Here is an 18,429-nt window from a genome sequence, read left to right as displayed (position 1 = left end):
AATTAAATCAGGAAAACAATTCAATTCACAATAAACTCAAAACAAAAAAGCAAACAACAAACAAATAAACAAAAACACATAAAAGAATCAAAATCAAAATAACACATTCCTAGGAATAAATCTAGCAAAACATATGAAAGATATGTACAATGAAAATTATACAAGATTGAAGAATGAAATTGAAAAAGACAGAAGAAGATTGAAAGATTTCCATTTTTATGGGAAGGCACAATTAATATTCTTAAAATATCTATACTACAAAAATCATTATATAAATTCAATGCAATCTTCATCAAAATGCTAATGACACCCTTCACAGTCTTAAAATTCATTTGGAATAATAAAAGATCCAGAATAGCCAAAGTTATTCTAAGCCAAAAAAGCAATGCTGGGGGCATCACAAAGCCTGTCTTCAAATTATACTACAGAGCTATAGTAACAATGATTATACTGGTATAAAAACTGACACATAGACCAATGGTACAGAAAACACAGAGATGACCCAATACATCTACAATCATCTAATCCTTGATAACATTCCCAAAACATACATTGGAGAAAAGATACCCTTTTCAACCAATGGTGCTGGGAAAACTGGTTAACCAAGTGTAGAAGCATGAAACTAAACCCCTATCTCTTATCCTGCATAAAAGTCATCTAAAAATTGATCAAAAACCTTTGGAATTATACCATAAATTATGCAACTTCTAGAATAAAACAGGGTCAACACTTCAACATAGTCACTGACCCTTCAAAAGGACACTCAAAAGTCAGGAAATAATGCCCAGAATTAATAAATGGGGTGGCATAAAATTAAAAAGAATCAGCACAGCAAAGAAAACAACAATTAAAATGTGAAGTGAGTGGAAGAGAATCTTTGTCAGCTACTCTTCTGACACAGGATTAATTTCCAAAATGCATAAAGAACTAAACACACACACACACACACACACACACACATACACACACACACACACATACACACACACACACACACACCCCTAACCTAAATGGTAAATAGGCAAATAAATTGAAGAGACACTTCTCAAAATATTCACATGGACCACAAGTAAATAAAAAATAGTCAAAATTTTTTAAAAATTAGGTAAATGCAAATGAAAGCTACACTGAGATGTCATCTCACTCTTGTTACAATGGCAGCCATCAAGAATACAAACAATAACATATGGTGGAGAGGTGGCGGAGATAAAGGAAACTGTTAGGCTGTTGGTGGAACTAAAAATTAGTACAACCATTATGGAAATCAGTATGGAGGTTCCTCAAAAGTCTAGGAATAGAAGCATCACGTGCCCCAGATATACCATTCCTTGGTATTTATCCTAAAGAATTACTCACCATACTACAGTGGTACATGCATACACATATTTATGTCATCACAACTCACAATAACCAAACAATGGGACCAGCCTAGGTGTCCATCAACAGATGAATGGTTAAAAAATATTGTCTATATGCACAAGGGAGTATAAATCTATCATAAAGAATGAAATTGTGTAATTTGCAAGAAAATGGATGCAACTAGAGAAGATTATGTTAGGTAAAATAAGTCAAACTCAGAGGTTAGGGTTGTATGTTTTCCCTCCTATGTAGAAACTAGAGAGGAAGAAGGAAAACAAAGGTGGAGATGTACCTCCTAAAAATCAAAGAGAGATTAGTAGATTAGAAGGGAGGGAGTAGGAGGCTAGGTAAACAGGAAATACTGGGGAATGATATTGACTAAATTATATTGTTATATTTTGTTCTCATATGAGCCTCACCATTATGTACAACTATAATGCACCAATAAAAACGTGGAAAAATAAAGGTAGCCCTCATTAATCCCCACCTCTTGATTTTCATGATTCTGTAATCCCCTTTTCTTGACTGTGGATTGCAGATAGTGACTTGTTACCAGTAAACAGAATACACCAAAAGCAATGGATTACTACTTTCAAAGGTAGACAATGAAAAATTGTGACTTCTACCTTGCTGGATCCCCTATCCAGCTCTACATTTAAATTAAATGCTGTTATTTTGGTGAGACCAATATGACAGGGAATGAAGTCCTTATTCCAAGAGTCTGAGAGCAACTTAATCCTTCCCCAAATCATGTTACTGGTCTTGAAAGTGAAGTTTTCCTCCAGGGAGACTTTAGGTGATATTACACCCCCAATAAATATCTTGACCACAAACTACGAGAGACTGTTAACCACAGAACCCTGATAATCACTGCCCATGTTGCTGTTTTAAGACAATATATTTTTAGGAACAATTTACTCCATAAAAACAGAGAACTCATTTCATTACATGTTGGTACTAGGAGTGAAATGCCACTGTAAAAAAATAGCTTGAATTTTTGGAATGGATGTAGAATTGGGCAGTGGGTTGAAATATTCTGATTTCTTGATAATAATAAAAGCAAGGAGAGCAAGGTAAATTGAAATAAAACTAAATAAAAAGAACTAGGATTTTTCAGCCTTTCCATTTGGCAATTGAAACTACCATTGAGGAATAGCCTTGGAACATTTTCGGGAAAACATGGCTGGAAATGAATCATAATTTACAGATAAGGTCCAGTATGTGAAAGAACAATATTTCTTAGTACTTAATTATAACTTTAGTTGACATTTATAAAGCACAATGTATGTTTTGTATACATGAACAAATTGGGTAATAAGCATATACATCACCTCCTGTACAATGTTTCTCAAGATCTCAGGGGGATCAGATCTCAAACAAACAATAGAACTTCTGAGATAATTAGATGTGTTTTCTTTCAGCCATTTCAGGCACCCAAAGCCGAGAAGGGTTTATATCAAAGATATTTGTTAGAGTGTTACAATTTTTTGTAAACCCCAATGAAGTTCATAGGAGCTCCCACAATGTTTTTGAGAAATATTTGTCACAATAAACATTTCCACCTTGACTGAAGGGAACAGAAATACTATCAAATGAGAAAGGCTCCCAAAAATGCTACACTGATAAGCTAACTTAATACATCTTTTAGATGAAAATATGTTTATGCATTTTATGAGAGGGAAGAAATTCAGAAGTTGGAGCCAAGGGACAAGAGGTTGTGAGAGCCAAATTGCTTCAATTTTCCAAGCCTTTAAACCTACTCAAAGAATTTCTAAACTTTGCCTTTCTTGATTTCATAATTGCTATAGACTCTGTATCTCAAATCTCCTTTTTGAATGGGAATGTCTCCAGTAGTTATTCTAAACTTATATTATCAGTATATGTTGGATATGTTTCAGACATGTGTTTTGTCTCTTTAGTTTCATGTATTTACAAATACAGGTTCTATGATTAGAGAACAACACATAAGTAGTCTTATCCACATTTGGACCTCATTGAAGCATTTTGATTCTGGGGGTCAGGGTGTATCTCAGTGTTAGAGTGCTCTCCTATCAAGTGTAAAGTCTTTAGTTCAAATGATGGCAATTAAAAAATATTCTGGACTTCAAGAACATAGTATAAAAATAAGACTTTTGGGGAAATTGAGAATGTGTCAATTTATTTAGTGGGTAAGAAGGATAGAATAATTTTGTAGCCATAGAATCTATCCTTTGTGTTTTCCTTTAATAACAATTTCTTCTCTGGGGCATTTTACTCTCTTTCAGGGTTAATGTGGGAAAGTCTATTAGTTGTCCCTCCACCAAGCACTTTGTGTGATGCCTGAAATGCTTTTACCTTCCTTTTATCAGTTAACCCCCAATACTTTTTGGTCCATTAAAGCTGTGTTCTCTCAAAAATTCTTTTCACGTGACTTGTCATATCACTCTTTTTGTAATTGTCTCTTAATTTTTGTCCCAAATTAAAATGTAAGTTCCTTAAAGGCAGAAAATCTGATTTATTTGCTTATTAATATATATTAACCTGCTGGCACACAGGAGATGCATAAGTATTTTTAAATGTGTTAATGAGAGTATTTTTGGAATAAGCCACATCAGAATCTGGCTCCCATGAGGAGGGAACTTCAGGGAGAAAAAAAAGAAAAAAAGATTTGTCCAAAGATTTTTCACAGAGGTTCAATTTTATTACTCTCTAGTGAGAACAATGTTAAATGTCAAAAGAATTAGGAAAGGAATTTTATATATTTTACTGTCATGTTTATATTGTGTAGAAGAGTATGTGATTCATTTGTTGCACAATAAATATTTTTTGAATTGATAAATAAATGGATAGAATTAAAAAACAATTTTAATGCTATCTTTTTCATGGTCAACTACTCTTTGTCTTACTAGCTTTCTGATTTTCTTTAAAAGGGACCATGATTTATTTAAATAGTGAGAATGAATTATGGTACAATTTGTGTACTTCCATGAATGAATTGCAACATCTATGTCCAAATACCTGATACATTTTTTCAAGATCCCCTCTCTACAATGAATCCATGGAAAACCAGGACAGGAATGTAAGAGCTCATTCAGCATTCTCATTCAGACCCTTTAGTCACCCCCAGAGACCCAGGAACATAGCCTAGTGTGATTATGAGGTCATGTCATTTCATCCCAATCCCCCTTCTAGATCACCTCTATGGTCAGGGTCTCTTCAGCATTCATTTTTCCATTTATGTATGCAACTCTTCTAAGTTCCTTTACACCGTTTTCTAGCTGATTTGTGACAATCAGCCACCGGAAGGACTCCACCAACTTCCTGATTAAAGAAGACAAGAAAGGTATAATAAATATTCAACTACTTAATTTTCACACAACCTTGAAATTCATTTGCCTTTCCATTTATACATACTTTATTATTGTGGCTGTGTAATTTCTAACCAAATCTTCCTTTTCCACTGGACTTGTCTTTCACTAAGATCAGGGACATATCTGTTCATTAATGTGTGAAAATAATTATAGAGATCAGTAAACAAAGATCAAATGGTATAAATCATCCATTTGCATTCCAATTTTTTGATATATAATTTTTATCTATAATTCACATATCATAATGTTTTTGTAGGACCCAAGTCAGTGGACATCATACTCAATGGTGAAAGACTAAAAGATTTTTCTCAGAGATCAGAAATAAGGCAAGCATGCCCACTTTCACCACTTATTTTCAACATACTGCTGAAAATTATATATGTACTAATTAGGCAAGAAAAAGAAATAAAAAGCATCTAATTAAAAAATGAGAAAGTAAAATTATCTGTTTGCAGATGATATGGTCTTCCATGTAAAAAAATCCTGAAGATTCCAGAAAAAAAGATATTTTAGCTAATGAATAGAAAATGCAGCCAAATAGCATAATACAAAGTCAACATAGAAGGTCAGTTGTATTCATATACACTAATAATGAACAATGTGAAAAGATAATTACAATTGTTGGTTGGTCTTTAAATCACAGTGACAAAAAAACTGAATAAAATAACATTAATCATTGGTAGGACTGCAAATTGGTAAAATCACTTTGGAAAACATTATGGAAATTTCTCAAAAAACTAGAAATGGGACCACCACATGACTCAGCTGTTCCACACTTAGGAAATTTATGCCAAAACCCCCAATTCAGTATACTCTAGTGATACATGAATTTCAATGTTTGTAGGAGTGCAATTTACAATAGCTAAGTTATAAAACCATTGTTAGTGTCCATCAACAGATGAACAGATAAAGAAAATATGGTATATACACACATAGACTTTTATTCAGCCATAAAGAAGAATGAAATTATGTTATTTGCTGGTAAATAAATGGAACTGGAAAGCATAATGCTAAGTGAAATAAGCCAGACTCAGAAAGCCAAAGATTGAATGTTTTCTTTCATAGGTGAGAGGTAAAGAGGAAAAAAGAGGGAAAAATAAAAGGAGCTCATGAGAATAGAAGGGAGAACAGTATAGCAGAGTAAGACAGGCAAGAATGAGGGTTGCCAAGGAGAGATGCTGGGCATTGAAATCAACCAAAGTGTGATATGTGCATGTATAAACAAATCACAATGAGCTCCATGTTTATATATGATAATAGTGAACCAATTAAGAAAGTAAACATGTAGAAGAGAGACCATAAGGAATGGAGTTAGAGGGCAGGGAAAAGGAAGGTAAGGGAAAATGAGACATAGGAAATTATATTATGTGCATTTATGAGTATGTCACAATGAACTCCACTATTATGTATTATCATACTGCACTCATAGAAGTATAATAAAATGCTTTATTTTTGTATTACAATTATTCATTGTCAATTTTCTGCCTATTATACAAAAATGATGATGCATAGTGCCAACCACCATTCAAATTGCCATCCTATTTCCTCTCTTGCACCTTGGATGGCTCAAAGGGTGTTAATAGGGACCAATATTGGAACCAAAAACATACCCAGTGACATAGCCCTTCTGTTATCACCTTGGCCTCTCTTGTAAAGAATGTGGAGATTGTTCATACCTGGAGGGGAAGAGGAGGACAAGCAAGGGTACAGACATAGCCAGATGCAGTGTGTGCCAGCTTCTAATGGCAAAAGCCAGTCCTCCAAGGAACATCTGCCCAATACTGTAGGAAGACATCATCAGGACTATTCCTATAGACTTCCTTTTGGATGTTGTCCATTCTGACACTGGAATAAAATATGTACATAATTGTCATTCCAGGCAAAGGGTAATTTCACAGTCAATTCAGGCATGGAGAAAATGAAAGTCTCAAATTATTGACTTACTGAGACAAAATGAATTTATCATAATAGTCATGACACTCAACCCAGCCCAGAAGCGTAATATGCAGTAAATGAGGAAGGTGGGGGCGAAGGCTGCTGCGGTATCAACGATGCCCAGCTGGAGTAAGCACCACAGATAGACCACCTTCCGCCCAAACCTAAGAAAGATTGGAACAGGTAAGCTTATTTCAGAACAAAAGTAATATGTGGAAAACAAGAAAAGATAAAATAACTAGGGTAAAATATTTAACAAATAGGAGATTGTACTTATGGTCTAGCATAATCATTATACTAGTCAACAACAAAAATCACAGATGTAAGCATCCCTGCTAATCTTAGAATGATGTCAGAATGCACAGCAAAGCACATGGCAGAGGACTCTGATGCCATATGGAGCCATATCAAGAAGAGGAAATAGGGGAGGTCATAACAAATGTTTGTTTTAAAAACGTTCACTTAGGAAAGTGGATTTATGTGTCATGTTCAGAGTGCTGAGGAGTGAAATCAAGAGATCCATACTTGGATCTGTGTAATCTTTAGGTAAATGCTGAAGAATTTGAAAGGAAGTGTGGGAAGACAATACATCAAAGTTGCAGATAGATGGCATAACCACTACTGTGGGCCATGTCAGTGTTCATAGGTCTCTGGAAATGTGTTTCAGAAGACGACCTGGCAACTGTTCCCTTTAGCACAGGAACTGATAGGAGGTCCAAGAGGAGAGACAGAGAATAAGAAACTGAAGGACATATCACACAAAAAGAACAGGGAAATATTTGTGTCTTGAAGCTCCAGGGAAGGGTCTCATTCTGGAGTTAACTTGGACAAAGTTCCATGAGCTGATACAAAGTTTTCAGTAATGTTAATTTTTATGGTTTAGATGTGGTGTCTTCAAAATCTCACATGTGAGACAATGCAAGAATGTTTGGAAAAGAAATGACCTAATTAAACTAATCAGTGAGTTAATCCATGGTGGGATTAACTGAGTGCTAAATGGAGGCAGGTGGGGTGTGGCTGGAGGAAGTGGTTTATTAGAGTCACAGTTATGATGAATATATTTTCATCTGGTGACAGCCATCTCTCTCTGCTTCCTGTTTACAATGAGAGATGCTTCCCTCTGCCACACACATCATATTCTGCCTTGCCTCCAGCTTCAAGGAATGGAGCTGTCTTTCTATGGTCTAAGGACCTCTAAAACGGTGAGCTCTCAAATAAACTTTTCTTCCTCTACAGTTGTTCTGATTGGATCCTTTACTCACAACAGTGAAAAAGCTGACTAGGACATTAATACCTGGACAAAATTTTACTTTTGAACATTTTCCCTATAACCTTTGTTACTTAGCAATCTAAGTCATTAAAAGTCTTATGAACTATGTTACCTTCTGTTACAAAATGTAGGTTCTTGCCACATACATTGTGTTACTAAACTTGAATAAGAGAATTCAAGATAGAAGTGTCTTTTTACAAGCCATGATTGAGGATGAAACAATCACTGGAATATTGAGAAATGAAACATAATCAGTAGACAATTAATAACAACTAAATTCTTCTGGTAATGGTTACCAGAGCTTGAGTGGAAAGGATGAACAGGTAGAGAACAGGATATTTTAAAAGAGATACTCTGTTGGTAGCTACATGGCTTTATACTTTTGCCAAAACCCCTAAAACCATGTAACACCAAGATTGTGTCCTGTTGTAAACCATGAGCTTTAGTCAATACCATATAAATATTGGTCTATCACATATAATAAACTCATTACACTAATGTAAGATGCTAATAATATGTGAGGTTGTTTGTGGGAGGGGATATTGGGAACTATCTGTACTTTGGACCCAATATTTCTGTAAACCTAAAACTGATGCAAATTTTTAAATCTCATTGCCAGGCATGGTGGTGACTCAGGATGCTGAGGTAGAATCACAAGTTTAAGGTCAGCCTCACCTGAGGAAAACCCTGTTTCAATAGATAGGTGTGGTTTTAGGGATGCTGTGGGAATCAAAGAAACCAACACTGGAAAATAGAATAGGGAAAGTGTTGGGAGCTTATCATGGGGAGCTCTGGGTTACTTTGAAACAAAAGATTACATACATGGAAATATAAGTAGACCAAAAAGAACTTAGTGGTGAATGATAAAAAGTAATAAATAGATTAGACAAAAAAGATACATCTTATATAAATTTGAAATCTTTCATACTAAAAAACATCACATATTTCATAGCATGTAGAAAGAGAAATAGTAAAAACATGGGACATTTCTCTGCCATGACAGATGGGAATGGAGATTAATGGAAATTCATGGACATGAATGGGAATACACAAGGAAAAGAGTCTTTTCCCAAACCAATAAGAACATTGTAGATGAGAATAATGACATTATCCTTGAGTACAAGGAAGAAGGGTATAGATGGATACTGAATTGTACATAATAAATAAATTTGTGTGCATTTGAAATCTGAAGAAGAAAGATGTCAGGACTGGAAAACTTGCCTGATCATGTGAGGCAACAACACCTGTTCAGTTACAGTGATGTAGAATGGTGCACATGGTGAGTTATTGCTTTAGGCAGGTTTAAACTACTTTGTATCACTGTAGTAATTGATATTTTTCCTATTCTCACTCCTCTAACTATACAAATATTTGTATGATAGCAAATTTCAAGATATTCACAGCCTTGAACTTTTCTATGGCCCAAATGTACGTGTACAACTAGATACCTGAAAAAAATATATATATTATGGTTTAGATGTGAACAGATGTAAGCTGTTCCCAAAAAGTTGATGTGTGTGAGACAATCCAAGAAAGTTCAGAGGTGAAATGATTGGGATATGGGAGTATTAACCAATTGGTGCATAAATCCAGTTGAATGGACTAACTGGGTGGTAACTATAGTTGAGTAGCATGTGGCTAACAAGAGGTAGGTCACTAGTGGTATGCCTTTGGAGTTTATATTTTGTCTTGGTAAGGAGAGTTCTCTCTCTCTCTCTCTCTCTCTCTCTCTCTCTCTCTCTCTCTCTCTCCCCCACTCCCCTTTTGTGCTATGTTCCTGGCTAATACTTTCCTCCAGTATATTCTTCAACCATGATACTTCAAGGAATGGAGTCAGCCACCTATGGACTGAGACCTCTGAAACTGTGAGCCCCAAGATAAACATTTATCCTCTAAATTTGCTTTTTTTTTTGGCTCTTTTAGTCACAGCACCAAAAAAAGCTGACCGAAACAATGCCAAATAGCTCCCACTCAGCAAGTCCAACACAACAGAGATTTCTAAATTTTCTCTACCAACATTTCTCCACTTCTTCTCTAGTTATCTTCCTTCTTCTACAGTGGCATTAATTCTAGTATCTAGTCATTTTTTCAGGCCAGAAGCTTATATCCTCTTTGATTCTTCCATTTCTCTCACTAGTAATTCTACAATAGTGGAAAATAATCTTAATCTCCAGAAGGTCTTGATGCCTCTACATTCCCCAAATCCAACTCCTTCTTTCCATCTCCAAGATATCTACATACTTTAGACTCCTATCATCTCTCCTCTGGGATACTTCGATAGACAGTTGATCCTTGCTACCACTCAGTGGAGAAATAAGACATTTAAAAGGAAAGTTATAAAATTCCCATTTGTGGGGATAAGTGCATGGAGTACTGCACACATGGCATACATTAAGGGCATCTGAGTGGCAGGCCACTCGACTCATGCTAGGCATGTGAGTGGCAGACTACTTACCCTGTAAGCACAGCTTTGGGTGTGAGACCATGGGTGTGAGGCCTGTGCTTGCTCCACGGCTCACTCCTCAATTGCTTGCTACAAGGATAGTTATCAGAAATTGCATTGGTGTCTACCAGTAATCTGCTTAGCTATTGCCCTAGTATAAATACGTGGTAACTGTGTAATAAAATCAGACCTGCTTCCTGCTTGGCCTCCAGAGAACTTGTTTAGGGACTCCACAGCCACACACTCCTGTACCCAGTTTTGTGGACCTCCTTGCTGGACAAGAGAGAGCCCACACACCCATTAAATTTAAAGGCTGGGAATTGCAACAAGAATAACATGGGTAGAAGTACCACTAAATAGGGAATCAGGGAAGAGACGTTTCAGAAGGTAAGATTTGATTCTGAGTTGGGCTGACAAGTGCACAGGGGAAAGTATTATAGGCAGAAGGAATAGAAAATGTAAATGCCATGTGGTAGAATCCAGCTAGATGTTCTGAAGACTAGCAGAGAATGGAGAAGTGGGTAGACAAGGTGAGGAAGGGAGGCTGGGGCCATATGACAGAATGGCAAGACTTGATAAGAAACTCGGGGTTTTATTCTATGTATGACAGAAAATCACTGGCTATTACCTGTGTAAGAAAGGCAGAAAATTTTCAAGCTTGAGAAGACACAGGTCAACATAGTGTGTGGATATAATGTGTGTTATTAATGCATGCCAAATGCTAGCTTCAAATGTGAGCTACACATACTCTAAAGTGTTCTAAGAAACTGGGTGGTTATTTGTCAGAAATGCAGAGGTCCCTTCATTTGATAGGGGGTTTGAACTCCATAACTTCTGGTATTAGAAGCAGGGGGAGGTGAGTGGGTGTAGAAGGAAGTTGAAAAATTGGCACCAAAGCACAAGTGGATGGCAGTAATAAATTCTAATGTTTTAGAGCAAAATTGGGCAACTATTATTCACAATGACCTATAGTATATTTTATGAATCACTAGAAGAGAGGAGCTTGAAAGCTCCAAACCAAAATAATGATAAGGAGATGGAAATGTTCATTACCTGGATTTTATTATTATATAAGGTATACATAAAATGAAATATCACATAGTACTTCATAGTACAATTATTATGTGTTTATAAACATTTTTTAAATATTTAAGGTGATGGAAATATTGACTACATTGTCGTGATAATTACACACTGTATGTATTTAATGTATATAAATATACCAAATTAATGTATTCCATATATTTGTGAATTAAAATAATTAATAAAGTAAATTTCTTTATTGCCTTCCATCATTTACTACTTTAGATCTGAAAGGGCCATCTTACAAATCTCTGTCATCAGTACTGAAGTTAATCCTTTTACAACTTGTTTCCTGGCTGCTACTATTGCCTTCTATCAAATTATACTTCTAATTCAATAGTTACATCCCTACCATTGTTACATCCCTTATTAAGTATTTCATTGAGGTTTAAATTACACATAAAAGTGTAGATATCAAACGTTTACAAGTTTAATTATTTTCACAAAACCATTCTATTTAACCAGTCCTAAATCAATAGAACATCAGTCTCATGAAGTTGTTCTTGGACATTCTCCTGGACACCATTCTCACCAAAGATATCTAAGATCATGAACTTTAACACCATATATTATTCTGTATGCTTTGGTCTTCATGGAACTTGAAATCATGTATTATATAGTCCTGGGTTATGTAATATTGCCCCTGTTATTGCATGTGGCAGTAGTTTGTTCTTTCTTGTGGCTCAATAGAAATTTATATGAATATAATACATTTTTATTCTACTGTTTATGGGTAGTAACCTGAATCTATGCTCAAAGAAAACTTACTTATTCATATATTTCTTTTAACTGTTTTGTTAATTCATTCTCCAATACAAATTGGTAGTACAGAGACCTGAAAACCAGGGGGAAATGAACTCTCTGATCTAGAAAGCCATACAGGCACCAATTATCTCTTGTATGCTCAAAGTCACAATTTTGAACTGAGAATACTAGGTGGATTTCAGAAACAGCACTCCCATCATTGTTCTTGTGGGAGACATGTGTGGATGAGAGCCATGGTTGACTGCCTTCTGTAGCTCTGGCAGGGTGCTAGAAGCCACAAACTTCTCACCTCCAAGTTTCATCCTCCTAACTTCTTAATAATTAACATTTCTGATTACAAAAATATGGTTACAAATGTTACCTATTAAAGTCATTTCACAAGGACCAGCATCCAGGTTACAGGTCCAGTGACTTACCATCCCATCAGGGACACAGTGCTACTCAATCCTCAGATTCAGATTTTATAATGATGATTACCTCTGTATGTGTGCCTACACTGCATGTGTGAAATTATGGCCGGTATAAAAATATCTATGCTCATTTATCTTACAGAATCTAGGTGGTTCAGAATATTGCCAAGACCAGGAACATACTTTTAAACATGCAAGTGCCTTCTACCTGAACTCTACTTTCTTTCCCTTTGTTGAACTGTTAGTCATACACCTCACTTTGTAGATTTGCTCTGCAAATTGCCCCCTGAAATTAATATGATTAACATACCGTTTTCTGTCTCCTTAATGCAGAAAAAATAACTTTTCACAACAAGTTTTAACTTCCAGTGTATGTATTAAGCGCTAATACTTAGTTTGCTAGAGTCAGAAAGTGAGTCCAGTTCACAGTTCAGTGCAAAGCACAGAGACCTCGTCAAGATTTCTTAAATAAAGAAATAAGTATTTCTGCTACCTTTCCTATCCTCCACAATCCCCCCTCCCCTCCCCTCCCATCTTCTCTCTCTACCCCATCTACTGTAATTCATTTCTCTCCCTTATTTTTTTCTTTTTTTCCCTTTCCCCTCACATCCTCTTATATGTAATTTTGTATAACAATGAGGGTCTCCTTCAATTTCCATGGTAGCAGAATACAACAGTCACTAGTATGGCAATATGTAAAAATGTGGATGTGTAACCGATGCGATTCTGCAATCTGTATACGGGCTAAAAATGGGAGTTCATAACCCACTTGAATCAAATGTATGAAAGATGATATGTCAAGAGCTTTGTAATGTTTTGAACAACCAATAAAAAAAAGAAATAAGAATTTACTGAATACTTAATTTAATCAAGAGTCCAAAAGAAAGAAAAGTGTCACTCACCTGTCTGAAAGAAGGCTATATATCAGACCTCCCAACAGTGACCCAGTCATAAACAGAGTTTGAACCACTGATTTTAATGACTGGGATTCACAAACCAGGTCCCACTGGAGGAAAATAAAAAAGCACAGTGGAGTTTTAGAAGGTTTTGAGCCTTTAAAAACTTTTCAGTCAGTGAAAACAGAGTGCAAACTCCCTCATATGATCTCTGCTATGTGGATCCTGCCCTGATGTCTGGCTTCACCTATAGTCACTCTCCCCTGGTCGCCCTTCCTCCACTTATTACAGCCCTTCAAGTGCACTTGCCTCTCTCTTGCCTCATATGCTTCCAATATTCTGCACCTTTTTTCTGCATGACTTTATTCAATTTTAGCTTCAGGCCACCAACTCTCTTTATTCTATTAACTTATACATATTCATTAGCTACTACAATTAAAACATATAAAAACACAATTACCAAAATTTTTTAAACTCTAACTTTTTTCCTTATCATGTAAGTGACTTAGGGTCCTGCCTTTGACTTTTCTCAGCAGTCCATACTTCAACTACTACAATATCTCTCTTCCTTGGCCACACATTGAATCACTTAAAGAACATCAAAAACACTAGGTTTTGGATTCTATGCCCAGAGATTCTGATTTATTTGCTCTCAGGGTCAGTTTTTCAGCACTGAGAACCAGTGACTTAGTATAACATTTGAATACTTTTAAAATTATAGATGTTTCTCACTAGATTAAATGATAATTATAGGTATATGTTTTGTTTGTTCAGTTCATTAACTCCAATACTGTACATTCTCAACAGCATCATAGAGTAAGTAGATAAGCAATTGCTACCTGCAGAAGGACTAAATGTTTAAAGGAAGACCCTTCTTGGTATTACCTGCCAACTCTTTGATCATACAAACAGTATATTGGGATGAGGCACCTTACCTCAGTTATGATGGTGGAGGGGAAGTAGCTTCTGTCATACACCCAGCCATCCACACAGGGCTCTGTGTCTGCCTCAGCTGTGTTGGTGACAGTTTCATTCAGGTGAAGGAGCTGCCACTGGGGATGGATGAAGCGACGGCATTTCTCTGGTTTCAGGTTTGAGTCCAGGGGAATGGAAATCCTCAGGAGGGCATCTTGGCTGAGGGTCCCAGTGTCATTACCAGAGGAAGTGTCATTGTCCAGAATCTGGACCCAGCAGCGATGATCAGGAATTGCTGCAGTGAAATTCTCCAGTACAATATGTGGGTATGTTAGGATGTTGGTGATACAAAAGAGAACTAGCTGAAAGATTTGGAATCTCCCCAGGCCTCCAGCTTGATCCAGGAGCTCTTCAAAGGACATCGAGGCTGAACAGGGGATCACCTATAGGAATCACTTTATGAAGGCAAATTCAGAAAGAGAAAATGCTTCTTTTCCAAGACCTATAATATGTTGATCCTCATTCAACTTTCTCCTTGATGGTCTATTACTCACTGCTGCAGAATAATGGGTTTAGACAGGCAGATAGCTTCAATTTACAGAAATATTTGGCAACGAGACTTCTACTTGCTGACAACTGAACCTGCTTAAAAGATTACTCTGTGAATGATTCTGACCTTTGAGCTTTATGAGAAGTCAACAGTGGGCTTTCAGCGGGTGTAATCTCCAAATGACCCTAAACATACCTTTCAATGATCTGTCCTTTTTAGAAAAGGAATGTTGGAACCTCAAAAGTAAAAAGCTTTCTGATATTACTGTGTAAATGATAGAGCATGGCTTTTCTTAGTTAGGACTGAATTTTCACTAGAAGTTACTGATAAATATTCTTGGTTAAAATAAAGGAAAGAGGGATATTGAATATAAATGCTCACTATTGGTAACTGAAATTCTGTTTCAGTTTAAATAGTGACAGTGATTTTAAAGTTTTTGAAATACGGAAACAAGTATAAGGGACAGGGAGGAAGGAAACAGAACTTTTATGCCATAGTTTATTTTATTAGATGTATTAATTTATTCAAATAGCTTTTTGGTCTTTTATATCAATATAAAAGTGTACTTACTTACAAATTTGGAAATAGTATATGAGTTTGCTGTTATAAGGTCATATGTTACAGTTAGTGAGAGATAAACACATAACCAATTTTGCAGAAAATATTTAATTATTACTTGGTAGAATGGGACAGGAGAGTCATCCCTCTAGAAGTAAAACTTTGAACTTGTAAAGGAGAATTCCTGAGAAAATAAATGATTAAAAGGAAAGTTTCTGATCAAGAAAGTACATAATTATAAGTACCTAATTATATAAAAAGGTTTGACATAACTGTACCTGTAGGATATTCCAAAGGTGAAGAACATGCAGGTTAATAATGGTAGGAGTTGAACTGGTTGAACAAAACCAAAACAGCAACCAAACAGAATATCTGGAATTAATTATGCAAACTAGAGGGTTTTATTCTTTAACTTTAAATCCATCACCTGTGCAACATCTTAAAATGCAGATTTCTGTCCAGAATGCACAAATTCTTTCAGGAAATGACTTTTTGAGAATTTAAATGAAATGTTTTTAAGTCATACATAAAAGCATTAAAAATGTACATATTTTGGGTACCCTTTTATGTTTTGACACATGTATACATTATATGGTATTTAAATCAGGCCAAACATCTGTTTCCTTAAATATATACCATTTTTTTATTTAAAATATTTTTAGTTGTGATGGACACAATACTTTTTGTTTATGTAGGTTTTTTTTTTTTTTTAAATGTGGTACTGGGCATTAACCCCAGTGCCTCACACTTGCTAGGCATGTGCTCTACCACTGACACAGAGTCCCAGACCTTATCATTTGTTTCATGGTGAAAACTATCAAAATTATTATTATAACTTTTAAAAATGTACATCACATTATTATGAGCTATAGTCTCCTCAGTGTAAAATAGCACACCAATATTTTATGCTTCCATCCAACTATCATTTTGTACAAATTGATCAAACTTTTGCCATCTGTCCACTATATTCTCCTAACCTTTTGGCAACATCATTATACTCTAATTTTTTTAGATTCTACATTGGTATGATATGCAATACTTGAGCCTGTTTTGTTTCACTTGACATATAGACCTCCAGATCCATCCATGTTGTTGCAAATGATAGGATTTAATTTCTGTTTTTCCATTCCACTAGTTTCTAGGCTCTTTCATTTAAAAAATTCAATGTTTTTCATAAGTGCCTTATACTTATACATTGTAGTGGAGTTTATTGTGACATATTCATACATGCATGAAATGTAATTTGCTCCATTTCAATCCCCATTACTCCACATTCCATTGCCTCCCCTCCCCCACCTTGCAACTCCTCCTCCTCTCATTCTTCTTTATGAATATATATGTATACATATGAATATATATTTTCTTTATACATTCATTCATCTATGAAGTTCTAGCTTGTTTCCACTTCTTAGCTATTGTGAATAGGGCTGCAATGAACATGAGCACACAGGTATCTTATTCCACACTGACTTCATGTTCTTTGGGTATATTCTCAGTAATAGAATTGCTGGATCATATGGCTTCTCTTTTCAATTAATAAAAATGTTTTTATTAGTGCATTATACTTACATATAATAGTGGAATTCATTTTCACACAACCATAGATGCATAGAAAATAATTTGCTCCTTTTCAGTCTCTACTACCACCTCTTTTCTTTTTTTCCACTGTCCCCTATTCCCCTTTCTTTGTTCTACTGGTCTTTCTTTGATGAATTTATTGTTCTTAATGGATGTTTTATAGATATACATAAAAGAAAACTCTACTGTGTTGTATTAAATTTTTTTTGGGGGGGGGTACTGAGGATTGGACCCAGAGGTATTTAAACACTGAGCCACAATTCCAGCCCTTTCTAAAATATTTTATTTAGAGACAGAGTCTCACTGAGTTGGCTTTGAACACTCAACCCTTTTTCTTCAGCTTCCTGAGTTTCTGGGATTACAGGGGTGTGCCACCATGATCAGCCACTGTGTTGTATTCAAATTTAGATACATAGAATAATGTGGTTAATTTTATTCCACAGTCTCTTACTTTTTCTCTCTTTTCCTTTCCCTTCTATCCTTTTATACTACTCCACTCTCTTGCCTTTTTTTTTCAAGTAACTGCCCTCCACCTATCTTTTTCTCTTATTTTGCTTTAGCTTCTGCATGTGAAGGAAAATATTCAACCTTTGACTTTATGAGTCTAACTTATTTCATTTAGCATTATGTTCTCCAGTTCAATTCATTTTCCAGCAAATGCCATTATCTCAGTCTTCTTCATGGTTCAGTAAAACTCCATTGTGTATATATGGCATATCCTATTTTTTCATTCATTTATTAATGAGTATCTGGGCTGGTCCCATAACTTGGTTATTAGTGAATGGCACTGCTATAAATATTGATGTGATGTTCTTGTTTCACTGTAATGGCCTTATTATTTATTTATTTATTTATTTATTTATTTATTTATTTTTCATGTCCAACAAGAAACAGGATAGCTGGGTCATAGGGTTGATCCATTCCTGGGCTTTGAAGAAATCTACAAACTACATTCCAAAATGGTTGTACTAGTTTTCAGTGCCACCAAAAATGTTTGAGTGCACCACTCTTGCCAGCATTTATTTTTCTTTGCATTCTCCATGATTGACATTCTAAATTGAGTAAGATAAAGTCTCAGTATTACTTTGATGTCCATTTCCGTGATTGCTAGAAATATTGAATATTTTTCATGTATTTGTTGATTTTTATATTTTTTCTTTTGAGAAATATCTGTTTTGTTCTTCTGCCCACTTGTTCACTGTGTTTTTCCTTTTTGTTAAGTATTTTGAGTTTTTTTTTATATATTCTGGACATTAATCCCTCCATGAGGAGTAGCTGGCAAAGATTTCTATAGGCTTTCTTTTCATTCACTTAATT

The 18,429-nt window shown here is 35.4% G+C and overlaps 1 protein-coding gene across 1 annotated transcript in view; it reads right to left on the bottom strand.

Moving 5' to 3' along the window:
- The window catches only part of LOC144254458 (steroid transmembrane transporter SLC22A24-like), a 38,704-nt gene extending 23,856 nt beyond the window's left edge, over positions 1-14,848 (bottom strand). Inside the window, exons 1-5 of the mRNA XM_077797624.1 lie at positions 14,447-14,848; positions 13,518-13,621; positions 6,654-6,808; positions 6,386-6,554; positions 4,536-4,659 (exon numbers count right to left, since the gene is read on the bottom strand). Coding sequence (XP_077653750.1) covers positions 4,536-4,659; positions 6,386-6,554; positions 6,654-6,808; positions 13,518-13,621; positions 14,447-14,848 — 954 coding nt within the window. The remainder of the gene's footprint in view (positions 1-4,535; positions 4,660-6,385; positions 6,555-6,653; positions 6,809-13,517; positions 13,622-14,446) is intronic.
- Between the last annotated feature and the right edge of the window lie 3,581 nt (positions 14,849-18,429).

Source organism: Urocitellus parryii, chromosome 4 (assembly GCF_045843805.1).
Source record: "Urocitellus parryii isolate mUroPar1 chromosome 4, mUroPar1.hap1, whole genome shotgun sequence".
NCBI lineage: Eukaryota > Metazoa > Chordata > Mammalia > Rodentia > Sciuridae > Urocitellus > Urocitellus parryii.
The sequence above is the reverse complement of the archived record's forward strand: the minus strand, read 5'-3'. Positions and strand labels throughout refer to the sequence as shown.